Source organism: Lampetra fluviatilis, chromosome 1, assembly GCF_964198595.1.
Source record: "Lampetra fluviatilis chromosome 1, kcLamFluv1.1, whole genome shotgun sequence".
In the NCBI taxonomy this organism is placed as follows: Eukaryota; Metazoa; Chordata; class Hyperoartia; order Petromyzontiformes; family Petromyzontidae; genus Lampetra; species Lampetra fluviatilis.
In genome coordinates, this window is record NC_136275.1 from 40912689 (window position 1) to 40927043 (window position 14355).

Sequence of the window (14355 nt, forward strand, 5' to 3'; positions counted from 1 at the left end):
TGTCATTTGTGGCCAGGCCGGTTTCTGAAAAAGACCTCCGAAGCTCAGGACCACCACTTCGACAAAGCAGCTCCCAGCATTACCGAACAGGCGGCTCAGAAAGTCGTCCGTCACGCGCTACGATACTCGCTATAACGCGTGGATAATAGCGCTCCAGTAGCACTCCTATAGTCTACTGCAGTAGCGCTCCTATACTCGCGTTATAGCGAGTCGTGCTCACTCGCTATAACGCGAGTCGAGTATCACGTGGGCACACCGCGCGTGAACGCGGAGAGAGTTTAGGAGAGTTGACAAACTCAATCGCAGGATGAATCGCACGAACATTTGTTCCCATATTTTTATTGCAACGCGAGGCCGGTGAACGATGGCTCGCCGATGGGGGGGTGGGGGAGGGGGGTTATATGGGAAGGGATAAAGGGCGACGGGGAGCGGTAACTCACATACTGGGGGGAGACAAGGGGGGGGGGGAACCCTTAATAGCTACAACCTTACAAATAAAAATGATATAAACACGGCATTTGAAACTTAAGCACGAACCACCCAGCAAGCAATATTTTAATATTCGACACGTCGCTTTTCGCGACCAATATTATCCATAACAAAAAAATGGTTAAATTGTAAATGTGGATTTACTCTCCAACACACCGGTGTACTGAAGTGGTCAATAATTGACAAACCTTACGAACTGGCTGTGTCGGGTGGTGGCAGGTTTAGCGACATTTATATTTACGCGATCTAACCCAAAAAAACCTCCATTATGGATTTCAATATGTATCAATTCAACCACGAGTCACGCAAAGGGAATCGACACGAACACCGCTCCACAACTTTCACCGGTGCCGCCCCATACAATAATGCACGCACAGGTACGGCTAACCCTCGCTACGCGCCAATTCCGTGTCCACGAGCGTATTCAAGAACATACCCCCGCAGATAGAGAGGCTTTACCGCAACAACACTCGTGTACCACACTAACATGCCGAGAAAGGTCGGGGGTTCGACTCAGTTCCACCTCCCGTCACACACAGCTCCCCACTCATCCCTGTCACGTCATTCCCGGCCGCCAATCGCACATCGTCACACCTCGGACCGTGTCTCCCTCATCTCCCGCCACCAAACGCACGTTGTCCTACCGTTGAGTTACTCCTGGTCAATAGTTGCAGGCATTAACATCAACACATAATGCATAGAAAATGCGGATGTGAGGACTGTTGCACTATAACACAAGTTCTACGTTATAAAAATGGGGGTTTTCCCCTTTTTTCTGGCAACAAAACTGAAACCTTTTTATAAGGATTCATGTCTGCATTAACCACAATACTTACAGTCAAAATGCAAACAAAACACATACTATGATAATATCTGTGGCTCGACCAGAGGACGCCAAAAGGCGTACAGCTCAAAGACAATGCACTATCAAAGTAATGAGGGCTCGGGGTAAGAATCTATAATTAGACCTCCTTTGCCAGTACCAAAATATGATACATTATTTGCAACAGGATGAGCACTGACGGTCAAAATGCATTAAAACATTTAAAATGCATTGACACACCAGCACCTTACATATCCAACGTGTTCATTCAGGCCTTGTGTTTATACATAATGTAAAACATCAAGTGGCTAAAAACATCTGAATATGTTTAGTAAGAACCGCTTGGGCAGTAGACAGTGCAGACTTATGGCTGGCTGCCTCATGGCCCGTCTGCGATTGCATGAATAGAATGAATAGATGCGGAAAAATCTTTAAAGATCATCCGCATCCTCACGCTATATATAAAACAACATTGTTTTAGTATTACATCATATTAGTTACAGTATATTAATTATATACGTGCCATATAACACAAAGCTTTAAAAAAAAACAATGTTAGGTGAAAGAATCGTAATTTTTCCCGGAGAAATCCAACAAGCTATGAAGCTCATTCTTCAGAAATTCGATGGACAGCGAAGCTCATCGGATTTCTCCAGGATAAATAAAGATTCGGATTCCGTTTGCGAGTGACACCGCTGGCTAGAGCGGAGCGGATGGGTCGAAGGGCACCAGAGATCCGTTGTCACCGGGACCATTGCCCACGAGAGCGTTGAGAGATAGCTCCGTCTCTCCCTGCCTGGACGCCGGCTTCCCCAGACACGTCACGCCGATTTGGCCGTCGGGCAGCGCCAGCAGGTTTCTTAGCGCCTCGCACGCCGCCCAATCCTCTCCTGTCACGCCCGCCACCGCCCGCCCGCACGACAACGCGCCGCGCGTGAACCCCGTCCAATAACGTGCGGCAGCCATCGTAGCATCTGGGCGGAAGCGCACGCAGCCGCCTTCCATGTGACAGGTGTAGCTCGTGCAGCGGATGCCCCGGTGGAACACCAGGAAACACGACTCCCCCCGGGTGCCGCACATGGCGCCGACCACGAGGGGGTTCAGGTAGAAGAGGCGGCCCAGCGCCCGCGCGGCGCGAGCGGCGTTGGGCCGAAGGTTCCCTATAGAGGCGCCCCACGCGTAGCGGCCGCTTGAGCCCTCGCCGTAGACCAAAGACTTCACCCCGACGGGCGAGAAGACGTTGAGGACAGCGTCGCCGCCGCTGCCGTCATCACCACCGTCATCTTCACCGCCACCTCCGCCCGCATCGTTCACCAGCATGTCGGTGCCTAACAAGGCCAGTGTCTTGAGGATCTCCTGCTGGCTGTTGGAGCCCTCGATTTGCTCCACCTGGCAGGGCACAGGAGCCACGCTGCGTTACTCGGCTAGGCCCAGATAGGGCAGCTTCAGCTCCGCAACACAAAATTTAATTTTTGGGTGAAATAATCACAGGTAACCCCTAGGATGAGGTGACTTTGGCTGATATCAAAACTGTTTGGGGTCATATCAGCCAGATATCCTTCAAAGATCATCTAATCAATGCTGTGAAAGGTTCTTAATACAATCAACTTAACATCCTGCCTTGTGGCTTTACGTGCCAATCGTTTATTTTACCAGGCAAAGCCAACTGAGATATTTAGCTCTTTTTCAGAAGCGACCTGGCCACAAATGAAATGATAGCTCAATGAAGTGGCTTAGGTTGTTTCTAAATGTGGAGGGAAAACCGCCTGGAGAAAAATCCACACGATCACGGGGAGAGAGAACATGCAAATTCCAAATATATAGCAGCAGGCGTCAGGGTTGGGATCGAATCCACGACCTCCTGCAAACCAGGTGAGGGAGATAACATCTCGCCACCACCAAGTGTAGGGGACACTAGGTGTGTCTCTTGTCGTAATAGCGACAACTCCTTTTCCCTGAGGGGTCCGTTTCTCACCATCTGGAGTAGCACGGAGCCCGGCATCCTCTTCGGAGTGTGCGAGCGGAACGAGGTGAAGGCCGTGAGTGAGCGCATCGCGGACAGAGCCCGCTTGCTGGGGAACATGCACTCTGGGTCCACGCTCGGCTGCTGCAGTTGTCCCAGGAAGAAGATGCAGTGAACAATCTGATACACACGTGCATGGCACACACTGTTATACACTTCACACTCTACGATCTAGAATTGCTTTGACGCAGTAAACCCCTCAGAAATAATCTACGTTTGGGGTTTGTGGAACTGCACGTAGGCAATGGGAGAACTGAGTCCCCGGCAGGAGGGACATAGCCAATGCACTGCCCTATGCTGTGACATCACTGCTGGTTTCTTATTGGACAAAGGTTAATAACCTCTTAAAACACACGACGTTTTTTTATTTACTATTTTTATTTTACCAGGTAAAGTCCACCGAGCTATTCGTTATTTTTCAGAAGCGACCTGACCACGATTGATAGCTTAAGGAAGTGGCTTATCATCGCGTAATAAATTATATCAGCTAAATCATCTTTAAACGCAGGTTGATTCTCAGTGTGGAGGGAAAAAACGGATAGCCTGGAGAGAAATCCACGTCACCAGGGGGAGAGAGACACGCAAACTCCAAATATACAAAAGGCATCATTAAGGTCGAACCCACGACCTCCTGCATACCAGGCGAGGGAGATAACATCTCTCTACCGCGCCGCCCATATTCCTCTCTGTTACTCACCTCATTGAGATACGAGCGGAAGTCTAGTTTGTTCAGCCTCCCCTTCTGAATTTCTTGCCGGCCATAGGTGTAGACCACCATGATGAACTTGCTCGCAGACTTGACAAAGCGCCGTCTGTAGTCGTTCATCACCTCCAGCGCCCTCTGTTGTTTCAGACTCCTGCAAAGACAACGAAGGGACCTTCCATCTGAGAGGGCCACAGAGCAGCACGAATGTTCAAGTAATTTCACCGGCAAGAGGGAATTGTCCGCAACCGGAAGCCAGATCTTGTCATTGTTTTGTACTTTACCAAGGCAAGACCCACTGAGCCATATAGACCTTTTTGTAGAAGTGACCTGGCGACAAATGATAGCTCAACAAAGTGGCTTATCGTCATGTGGAAATGTATAGCATCAGCCAAATACTCTAAACGCGTGACGTTGATTCTATATGTCGAGGGAAAAACTAGAGGGCCCAGAGAAGAATCCACACAGGGTCGGGATTGAACCCATGACCTCCTGCATACCAGGCGAGGAAGTTAACATCTCCTAGCCACCGCGGCGCCCCCGCTGAACGTACTGCTGCTAGTGGCATCACGCTGCAAGGTTATACTCGTTGTGTTTAGTTTGTTGTCCACCCCCACCTCCGATGACCACGGTGTGGCTACCTACACATGCATACGTACACACAGACTCGCTCCTCGCGCTCACGCCGCGTCAGTGCCGGGTGTGTGACCTCTACCTTTGAAAATCCATTTCGTCGAAGTCCTCGGGAAAACTGCAATCGGCAATGCGCGGGGCCGGGGCTCCGTTCCAAGCGTGGAGTGGTTCGGGTCGCGGTCTCACGGTGAGCTGCGGGATACGCGCCCTGCCCGGTGTGAAAGCTGCCCACAGAGATGTCGTCCAGAGGCTGTCGTCCACAGAGGCTGTCTAGCACAAGGCTCAATGTGCAGGAGACGCTGGAGTAGAGGGGGAGAAGGGACGGGGTTTATCGTGAAGGTATCGGCTGCAATTCCCAGGTCTGGTTAAGCCTACCATCTACATTTTTTGTTTGTTTAAAGTTTAAATAGTTTAAGGCATAAGCTGCGCTACTCATGTATCCCATAGCGAGTGTTAGTTACAAAAATAAACTTTAAATTGTAAAGAAAAATGTGACAAACAACCCCCGAATTATTTGCGGTTCCAAGTATCTCAACCTCGGCTACAACACCACGCCCGGCCGCCTTTGTCTCCCCAGTGGCGATGTTCACACATCACACGAGGTACTCATTTAAGGCTGAATCGACCTAGGGGAAGTACAGGACCGGTTTTCCGGGTTCGTGCCGCAGCGCTCACCGCTCCCCACACGACAAAGACAAAGCCTCTAGCAGGCTGTAGGGGCACACACAGACACACACAGACACGCACACAAAGACACACACAGACACACACATATACACACAAAGACACACACATAGACACACACAAAGACTGAGACACACACATAGACACACACAAAGCCACACACATAGACATACAAAGACACACACACAGACACACACATAGATACACACATAGACACACACATAGACACGAACACAAAACTAAACTATTGTGTTAACCAGGCAAAGCCCACTGAACTATGAGCAATGTTTCTGAAGCGATCTGGACACAGACGACAGCCCAACGAAGTGGCTTGTCAGGGTAGACATTTATAGCAGCAACATAATCGAAACGCAGTTTACAAATGTGGAGGGGAAACCCGGGAGGACCCACGGGGAGAGAGAGAGACAGAGAGAGACAGATACAGAGAGACATAGAGAGACACAGAGAGACATAGACAGAGAGACACACAAAGACACACACAGAGAGAGACACAGAGAGAGAGAGACACACAGACACAGAGAGACACAGAGTCAGAGAGCTGCACCTTGCGCGCGGAGGCTCGAGACGACTGAAGAGGAACGATGGACGAGGAGGAGTCGGAGCTGAGTGACGTCACCGCGGGCGACCGAGAAGTGACGTCACCGCGCGAGGGGATTCCCCTGCCTGGGCGCGCGCTGCGAGTCACGTGACTCAACGCCACCGCCCCATTGGAGGGAAACCACCCGCAGCATCATCAGCAGTAGTATCAGCATCAGCAGTATCAGCATCATCAGCAGTAGTATCAGCAGCAGCATCAAGGGCAAGTTCATCACGAGCAGCGGCGCGATTCCTGGGCTCATGTCCAGCTCGGCGTGTGTGCTGACAGCACTTGCCCCTAGTCTTGTTGAGGCTATAGGGGTGTCTTTGTAGCTGTATGGTTGCTTAGACTGAGAGCACTTGCCCCAAGTCTAGTAAAGCTACAAGAGGGTGTAATAGTTGTGGTTTGTGTTCAGTTTGCTGTCCTTCCCCCGCACCTCCGATTAGCACGGTTGTCAACGTACGGTGCGAAATAGATTCAACTTACACACACGTACATACACATACTTACACACACACGACAACAACAACCGCCATTCGCCACTAAGTGGCGGTGACGTCACCACGACCCTTGTGCCAGGCCATGTGCACCTTGAGGCCACGTGAAGTGTCGAGCGCCCGCTGGCAGGAGGTCACGGGGCAGACCCAGCAGGTGCCACGGGTCGACTGACTCAGATGACCGAGATGAGTGGCTGATGCACCACCTGTGCCCCCTACTGTGCCCCCTGCTGTGCTTTAGCCAGCGGCAAAAACAACCCCCGACCTCCTCCTGGTGCCGGACGGGCAACGCTGTCGTGGACAGCGACTGTGACCACCACAGTGGCTAAACGGGGGCTCTGGACGGGTGCGAGGGGCTGGTAACCCCTCCACCTTCAATACATTGGCGTGGGTGACTACGGTGGCAGGGACCACCTCAGTCTCCCACCCACCCCGACCTACGACGTTTCGGCTCTGGCCCTAGCGCCGCGTGGTGTACACCGCCACCAACTGGGATGAACTCACCCAACGAGTGCAAGCGCCGATATCGGCTCCTCTCGCGTGTGAGCAGCAGGAGGAGCAGGAGACCTGGGGGCAGAGGGGGGGGGGTCACATGAGGTCATCGTGTGGAACGCCAGAGGGCCTCTGCGTGGAGGCGGCGAGGTGTTATCGCCCTCGCCGGGTCCGCAGGAGGTCGTGGGGGTTCCGTCCGCCGCGGTCGCGTCGAATGCTCCCCGGGGTTTCCCCCCTCCACGTGTCGGGCCGGCACAATGAGCCGCTTCGCTCGGCTGCTTATTCTCATCTGTGAGCGCCGTCTGGCAAGCAGAGCCACACATCTCAGTGGGCCTGGCCTGCTCAAATAGAACACTGTCGGTACGGAGAGCAGCAGTCTGTTGGGACGAGTGCTGTTAGCGCGCACCACCACCACCACGCCCGGCCGCCTTTGTCACCCCAACGCCGTCTTTGTCACCCCAACGCCGCCTTTGTCACCCCAACGCCGCCTTTGTCACCCCAACGCTGATGTTTACAAAGCGCATCGGGCACTCGTTGAAGACCGAATCGTCGCTGGCCCTGAGCTGAATTTGGGTTCCTGGGCCCGGAGCGCAGTGCGCCAACCGCGGCGTCACCAATCATCGCTCCCCATCAAAAGACAAAGATTCCCCATGTGGCCTTAACATGCTGTTGGGGCAAGTGCTGTTAGCGAGCAGCACCTGTTGATGCCCGGCACGGCACACGAGGGGGTGGGTGGCCAGCACCACGCCCGGCCGCCGTTGTCTCACCAGTGGTGATGTTTTTAATGCACATCACCAGGTACTCATTTGAGGCTGAGTCGACCTAGGGGAGGCACAGGAACCGGTTCAGATAATCGTCCGGTTCAGATAATCGTCACCGTTGTTGATGGCCGTGAGCGGGAATCTAACTCGGGCGGGCAGGGTTCGAAGCGCAGCGCGCTAACCACTGCGCCACCGCTCCCCACCCACCAGCACCACAACAAACACCACCACCAGCACCACCACAACCACCACAACCACCAGCACTACCACAACCACCACAACCACCAGCACTACCACAACCACCAGCACCACAACAAACACCACCACCACAACCACCAGCACTACCACAACCACCAGCACCACTACCACAACCACCAGCACCACCACAAACACCAAGCACCGGTGCCACAGAGGCAGCTCTCTCTGTATGTCTCTCTGTCTCCCTGTCTCTCCCTCTGTCTGTCCCTCTTTGTATCTCTTTCTGTCTCTTACCCAGCGGCGGGGAGAGCGCAAGGGAGGATCCAGGTGGAGACGCCGAACGCAGCAACGACACAAGGTGGTGGTGGTGGTGGGGGTCGCGCCTCGTCCCCCCCTGGGCCCCCCCCCCGCGTCACGCCCTCACCTCCCCCTCACCCCCCCGCGTCACGCCCCCCTCACCCACGATTCCGAGAAGTGACGCTGCTGCGTTGCTCAGCAGTGACGCGTCACTGCTGAGGAGGGGGGGGGGTGGAGCACGGCCCAGGCCCGTGCAGGTGGAGGCGGTGGGGAGTTGGCGCAGTGGGGGGCACACGTGGTGGTGGTGCATGGGCCACTCGTCTCAGTTGGCGCAGTGGGGGGCACACGTGGTGGTGGTGCATGGGCCACTCGTCTCAGTTGGCGCAGTGGGGGGCACACGTGGTGGTGGTGCATGGGCCACTCGTCTCAGTTGGCGCAGTGGGGGGCACACGTGGTGGTGGTGCATGGGCCACTCGTCTCAGTTGGCGCAGTGGGGGGCACACGTGGTGGTGGTGCATGGGCCACTCGTCTCAGTTGGCGCAGTGGGGGGCACACGTGGTGGTGGTGCATGGGCCACTCGTCTCAGTTGGCGCAGTGGGGGGCACACGTGGTGGTGGTGCATGGGCCACTCGTCTCAGTTGGCGCAGTGGGGGGCACACGTGGTGGTGGTGCATGGGCCACTCGTCTCAGTTGGCGCAGTGGGGGGCACACGTGGTGGTGGTGCATGGGCCACTCGTCTCAGTTGGCGCAGTGGGGGGCACACGTGGTGGTGGTGCATGGGCCACTCGTCTCAGTTGGCGCAGTGGGGGGCACACGTGGTGGTGGTGCATGGGCCACTCGTCTCAGTTGGCGCAGTGGGGGGCACACGTGGTGGTGGTGCATGGGCCACTCGTCTCAGTTGGCGCAGTGGGGGGCACAGGTGGTGGTGGTGCATGGGCCACTCGTCTCAGTTGGCGCAGTGGGGGGCACAGGTGGTGGTGGTGCATCGGCTACTCGTCTCAGTTGGCGCAGTGGGGGGCACACGTGGTGGTGGTGCATGGGCCACTCGTCTCAGTCAGTGGCACCTGCTGGGTCTGCCACGTTGACCTCCTGCCAGCGGGCGTTCGACACTTCACGTGGCCTCAACGTGCACCTAGCCTGGCACAAGCGCCGTGGTGACGTCACCGCCACTTAGTGGCGAATGGCGTTTGTTGTAATCCCAATTGAGTAATTTTTAGGCACTTTTTGCAAGATTGTTTTATCCAATACCAAATGACACGGGCTTGTTTAATAGTTTAGCTCTGGGAAGAAATCTGAGCTCAGCCAGACAGAGCACGAGGGGAAGAGAGAGAGAGAGGGACAATCTCCACACCGCACGGCGCCCAGGTCGCGAGTGGAACCCAGGGAATGATGCTTGCCGTGACGCTCCAGTGTGTCCGCTGTGCCACCCTTACCACGACTCCTTGACGTCAGCAGCTTTTGCAACAACAACGACAACAACAACACACATGGCGACGAAGGAAACAGGAATTTGGTCAGATGGAATTTATTTAGTTCCGTGTATTTGTTGTTGTTTAGATTACAGACTGTTGGATGGGCACAGCCCAAGCAGCTGCGCGCAGTCCTCAGTGCAAGATGGACCTTGACACGACCAGTAACACGACCAGTGACACGGCCAGTGACACACTCAGTGACACTCAGTGACACGGGCAGTGACACACCCAGTGACAGTCAGTGACCCGGCCAGTGACACACTCAGTGACACTCAGTGACACGGCCAGTGGACACGGCCAGTGACACGGCCAGTGAGTGACACGGGCAGTAACACGACCAGTGACACACTCAGTGACACGACCAGTGACACGGCCAGTGACACAGCCAGTGTTCCTGACACGGCCAGTGACACAGCCAGTGTTCCTGACACGGCCAGTGACATGGCCAGTGACACAGCCAGTGTGCCTGATATGCAACGCAATTACCGCAAAACGCAGCCCCGACGGAGCGGGGAGAGTTTCTCACGGAACACCAAAAACACAACGCACGCCACGTACAACAAACGTAGAGATAAAAAAATAACCATCAATTAAGAAATGTAACCCATCGAGAGCAGCTGTGCACACGAGATGGTAATACCTTGGCACGTTAGAACAAAAACTAAAAAAAATAACTAATACAAAAATAACATTTCTTAAAAATACAGCAAAAAAATGTGCAAAGGATATGTTTGTGGCCCATTTCCCTTCCACCGTTGCAAAACGTGGTGCCGCTTTGCTGAGTTTTAACGATCAACAGAAGACAGAAAGAAAATCACATTTATGAGGTGACAAAATGTGTCTTTTGGGGGACACGGGGGCACAAATCCCCGCGTGGCATCCACCCACAACCACCACGTGCAGGCCGCGCTGCCCCGTACGGCATGGCACCGGAGCCACGCGATCCGCCCCTGCTTACACACTGCACCAACACGGCGTTCCATACACAGTGCAATATTGGCAGGTGTTAATCATTGTTTTTGGCCTTTTAAACGTAAAAAAACCGACTGCAACGCTACGGTGCAGAGGAGCACAAGAAAGCCAACTTCATCTTGATCCCGGCTAAAACAAAATGTGGGAGAGGTCCCAAAAATGGATCGAATGCCACCAACACGAGACGCAGGGTCACAGCCAACCACGGTTTTATTTGCGCGCGACCCTCTCCACCCCTAAGTCGAAGGGTTTATCGGCCGTGATCAACTTAGTCGAGAAACTTCTAAGCGTTGTCCTTCACCGTGGTGGAATTCACTGGTGGAGCGATCATTCAGGAGCTGGAGGGATGAGTCACACAAGGAATATGGGCCCTGCCAGTACGCTGGCTCACACACCCAGCGTCCAGCTCACACACACACCAATCAAACACACACCCAGCGTCCTTTCGTAAAAAAGAAAAACCAACTTGGGTTATTTTTAGTCATTGCGTGATTTTTTTTAACAGTGATTGTGTTGAACAAAAAAATATTCGGGGGATTGTGGCCGGCGATGATGATTTCACCCAATAGGCAACATTTTGTCAATGACATAATCGGGGATTTTAAATGTGAAATTACAAGACACGACTGCTGTCTGGGTGGGCTTGCGATAATCGGTGCCAACCTCGTGTGGCGAGGGTGGCCCCCCTCTGGAGACAACGGTGGATGGGCACCTCCAGTGCCACCAATTGTCACGAATCCAGACGCGGTGCTTCTGCGGTCGTCTGGAACGCTCTAGCTTCTGATATTTGAAAGCCACAGGGAGCGAAGTACTTCTAAATCAAAATTGAAAACGAATTACTTTAGTACTGCTTTGTGTGTTTAGTTTGTTGTCCTTCCCCCGCACCTCTGATTCGCGTGGTTGGCTACGTGAACACACGAACAGACGTCACGAACTGAAAAACAAATCTCGTCCATCTTGCCTTTACCGTCTCACTTGTAGTGTCCGTCTTATTTATACTGTCTGTCCCCCCCTCATCTCGTGTCCCGTCTTGTCTGCGCCGTCGTCATTGTCGTCTCATCTGCTTTGTTTGCATCGTCTCAGTCGGAGCAGCTGGCTTGTCCTGTGACTTAGCGAATCGTGATCGCGAATCGATTTCTCTGGACCGGTTTTATCTGTACCGTCTCAGCTGTAGTCCATCTCAATTGTACTGTCTCGTTTGTAGAAGTAATTTGTACTGCCTCGTGTCTACAGCCTAATCTAATGACCACCATTATCATTTACCATCCCCCATCTCTACGGTGTTACTTTTACCCGTGTTCCGCCACACCGCTTGCATCAATGTAAATAAACACCTTCTACATTTGTACAAATAAACAAAAATAACTTATGCTTACATGCAAGAATTGATACGTACGTCGTGAGCATAAGGATTTAGTTAAATTGAGGACTCATCACATGCCTGTAACATTCACCTACAGGTTAAAAAAAAAATTGTACATAAAGCGATGCACTGGAGATCCCAATACTGCAACATGTTGAGTTCAAAGTATGCCTTGCTCAGAGTATGACTGCTACAACGTGACATTATCGTGTTGACCGCGGTGTATTTTAGTCGCTACTTAACACAAAGGTTGCATCACATCACGTTTCATTGCCACTGAGAAGCCGTCTGAACGGTATCACGGCCGTACTTGTAAAACCAGTTGAGGACATGCAACGCAATTTGTCACCTCAAAAATATTTAGTCCACAGAGAAAGAAAAAACCCCCCACCACACACATTCACCAGGCAACACCCAAAATCAAGTTTTTTTTGTTAACATCTTTAAAGCTGCCAAATCAGTTATCTTACTCGTCTATGGCAAAATAAAAATTGTGCATCGATTTCACAAAACTAAATTTACACGATTGCATTGTTACGAATTAGTGGTAAGACGCGTGCTTTCAGCACCAACAACATGGTTTGTTTTTTTCTAAACTTCTGTCTCGTGATGGACTAGGAACAGAAACAAATCCGTGGGCACGCTCCCGGCGTGGTGGTTGTTGTTAAATCTCTGCCGTGATGGCGATTTAAACGCCGGCCTTGCCACCCGAGGTGGCGCCCGGGCCTAGCAGGGCCAAGCAGGGCCTAGCAGGGCCTAATATGGCCATGCAGGGCCTAACAGGGCCAAGTAAGGCCTAGCAGGACCTAGTAGGGCCAAGCAGGACCTAGTAGGGCCAAGGCCTAGCAGGGCCTAGCAGGACCAAGCAGTCCTGCTAGGACCTAGTAGGGCCTAGCAGGGCTTAGTAGGGCCTAGTAGGGCCTAATAGGGCCTAGTAGGCCTTAGTAGGGCCTAATAGGGCCTAGTAGGACATAGTAGGACCTAGTAGGGCCTTTTAAAACCACCACCACCACCAGGATCACTTGTGGCAGACAGGGCCGGTGTCTCTCGGCGTCTGGTCCGCCAAACACCTTCACTCACAAATGAAACACAGCAAACACCGTCACAAACACCGTCACTTTGTCGGCGCAGCCACTCTCCATGACATAACAAAATAAACCTTTATGCAAATATTTCCAACAACGCAAGGAACCCAAAGAAAACTAGAGCATATCTTTTGCACAAAGGATTCATTTGCACCTCATTTTGGTAGCTTTGTAAACTGGCACAATAATCAATTACTGGATGTGTAGTGAGTCACGAGTTTTTTTTTTGTATTTTTTAAAGTTTTTCTCTCTCTTTTAATACAGAGGAGCCCAAGCAAAGGTCTGGGTGGCCGCCTAGGGGCAAGCTCTGCTCGCTGGCCTGGAGCCACAGCCGTAGCAGTGGCGGCGGCGGCGGGCGAGAGAGCATCAGTGCATCGCAAACATTCGTTCGTTTGAGGGAATGCAGCCCGACCATTTCAATGTAATACAATGGTAGCAGCCGTCAGCTCCCGTCCCCCCGTCCAGCCGTCCAGGGTCAGGGTTTTTCTCAAGTATCTCCAGTACTCTCTCATAGTTCGCGGTTACTTCAGGTAGATGCAGTTATTAGTTTGTTTTGTTTTTTACACTCCACTTTGTATTCCGTTTCCTCGTATCACGCAGTCAGGTCGAGCCGCGGATGGGATTTTTTTGTACGTTCCAAGACCATTCACTCGTATTCCAGGAACTGCTTGTGGTAGAACAGCAGATACCTGTGGCACAACGGTGAGGGAGGAGGTGGCAGAAATGGGGTTAGAATCGTCTCAAACCCCAACAGTCTCCTTCAAGAGTTACTTTATTGTTGCAGCAAGTTCTCGTTTAAGGGCCCCGTGGTGGCCAAATGTGAATTCCCTCGCCTGGTACGCAGGAGGTCGTGGGTTCAATCCCGACCCTGGCGATGTCTGTTGTATATTTGAAGTTTGCATGTTCATTCTCCCCATGGTTTTTTTCTCCGGATCCTCCAGTTTTTCTCTCACATTTAAAATCAACATCATGCATTTAGAGTATTTGGCTGCTATACATTTCCACGTGATAAGCCACTTTGTTGAGCTATCATTTGTGATAGCCAGGTCGCTTCTGATAAAGAACTACAGAGCTCAGTGGGACTTACCTGGTAAAATAAACATAGTTTGAATAGCTTAACACGGAATATGTGTTACTGAAAAGTGTTGCGTGAAGCGAAAAACACGGCAAGCGAAAACTATTTCCCCATAAATAATGCAACGATAATTTTGGTGAGCTACGATGTACTACTACTACTAAGCACACCACACAGATGGCGGGACAAA

At 52.3% G+C, this 14355-nt stretch overlaps 2 protein-coding genes across 5 annotated transcripts in view; both read right to left on the bottom strand.

The window, feature by feature from the left end:
* Nucleotides 1-179: 179 nt before the first annotated feature.
* Nucleotides 180-8249, bottom strand: LOC144936130 (uncharacterized). 4 transcript variants are annotated; one of them, XM_078863037.1, is made up of 7 exons: nucleotides 8196-8249; nucleotides 6955-7017; nucleotides 5921-6039; nucleotides 4754-4970; nucleotides 4033-4192; nucleotides 3288-3455; nucleotides 180-2701 (listed from the first exon to the last, which is right to left on the bottom strand). In XM_078863037.1, exons 4-7 carry the CDS (start codon nucleotides 4765-4767, stop codon nucleotides 2012-2014), a joined length of 1032 nt encoding a protein of 343 aa, XP_078719163.1. In that variant the 5' UTR covers nucleotides 4768-4970; nucleotides 5921-6039; nucleotides 6955-7017; nucleotides 8196-8249; the 3' UTR covers nucleotides 180-2011. The 4 variants fall into 4 exon arrangements, with proteins under 4 accessions (XP_078719163.1, XP_078719171.1, XP_078719145.1 ...); XM_078863045.1 differs by lacking the exon at nucleotides 8196-8249 and having other exon boundaries at nucleotides 3288-3419; nucleotides 6955-7204; XM_078863019.1 differs by lacking the exon at nucleotides 8196-8249 and having other exon boundaries at nucleotides 6955-7201.
* Nucleotides 8250-11113: 2864 nt separating this feature from the next.
* The window catches only part of LOC144936181 (ubiquitin carboxyl-terminal hydrolase 22-like), a 29363-nt gene continuing 26121 nt past the window's right edge, over nucleotides 11114-14355 (bottom strand). The window contains exon 13 of the mRNA XM_078863126.1: nucleotides 11114-13779. Within this exon, the coding sequence (XP_078719252.1) occupies nucleotides 13737-13779 (43 nt within the window). The 3' untranslated portion in view covers nucleotides 11114-13736. The remainder of the gene's footprint in view (nucleotides 13780-14355) is intronic.

Coding starts and splice junctions, on each gene's coding strand:
- LOC144936130 (XM_078863037.1), bottom strand. Junction 3,456..4,032: donor TCCGCTCGTATCTCAATGAG/GTGAGTAACAGA, acceptor CGTGTGTATCAG/ATTGTTCACTGCATCTTCTT. Junction 2,702..3,287: donor GCTCCGTGCTACTCCAGATG/GTGAGAAACGGA, acceptor GTGCCCTGCCAG/GTGGAGCAAATCGAGGGCTC.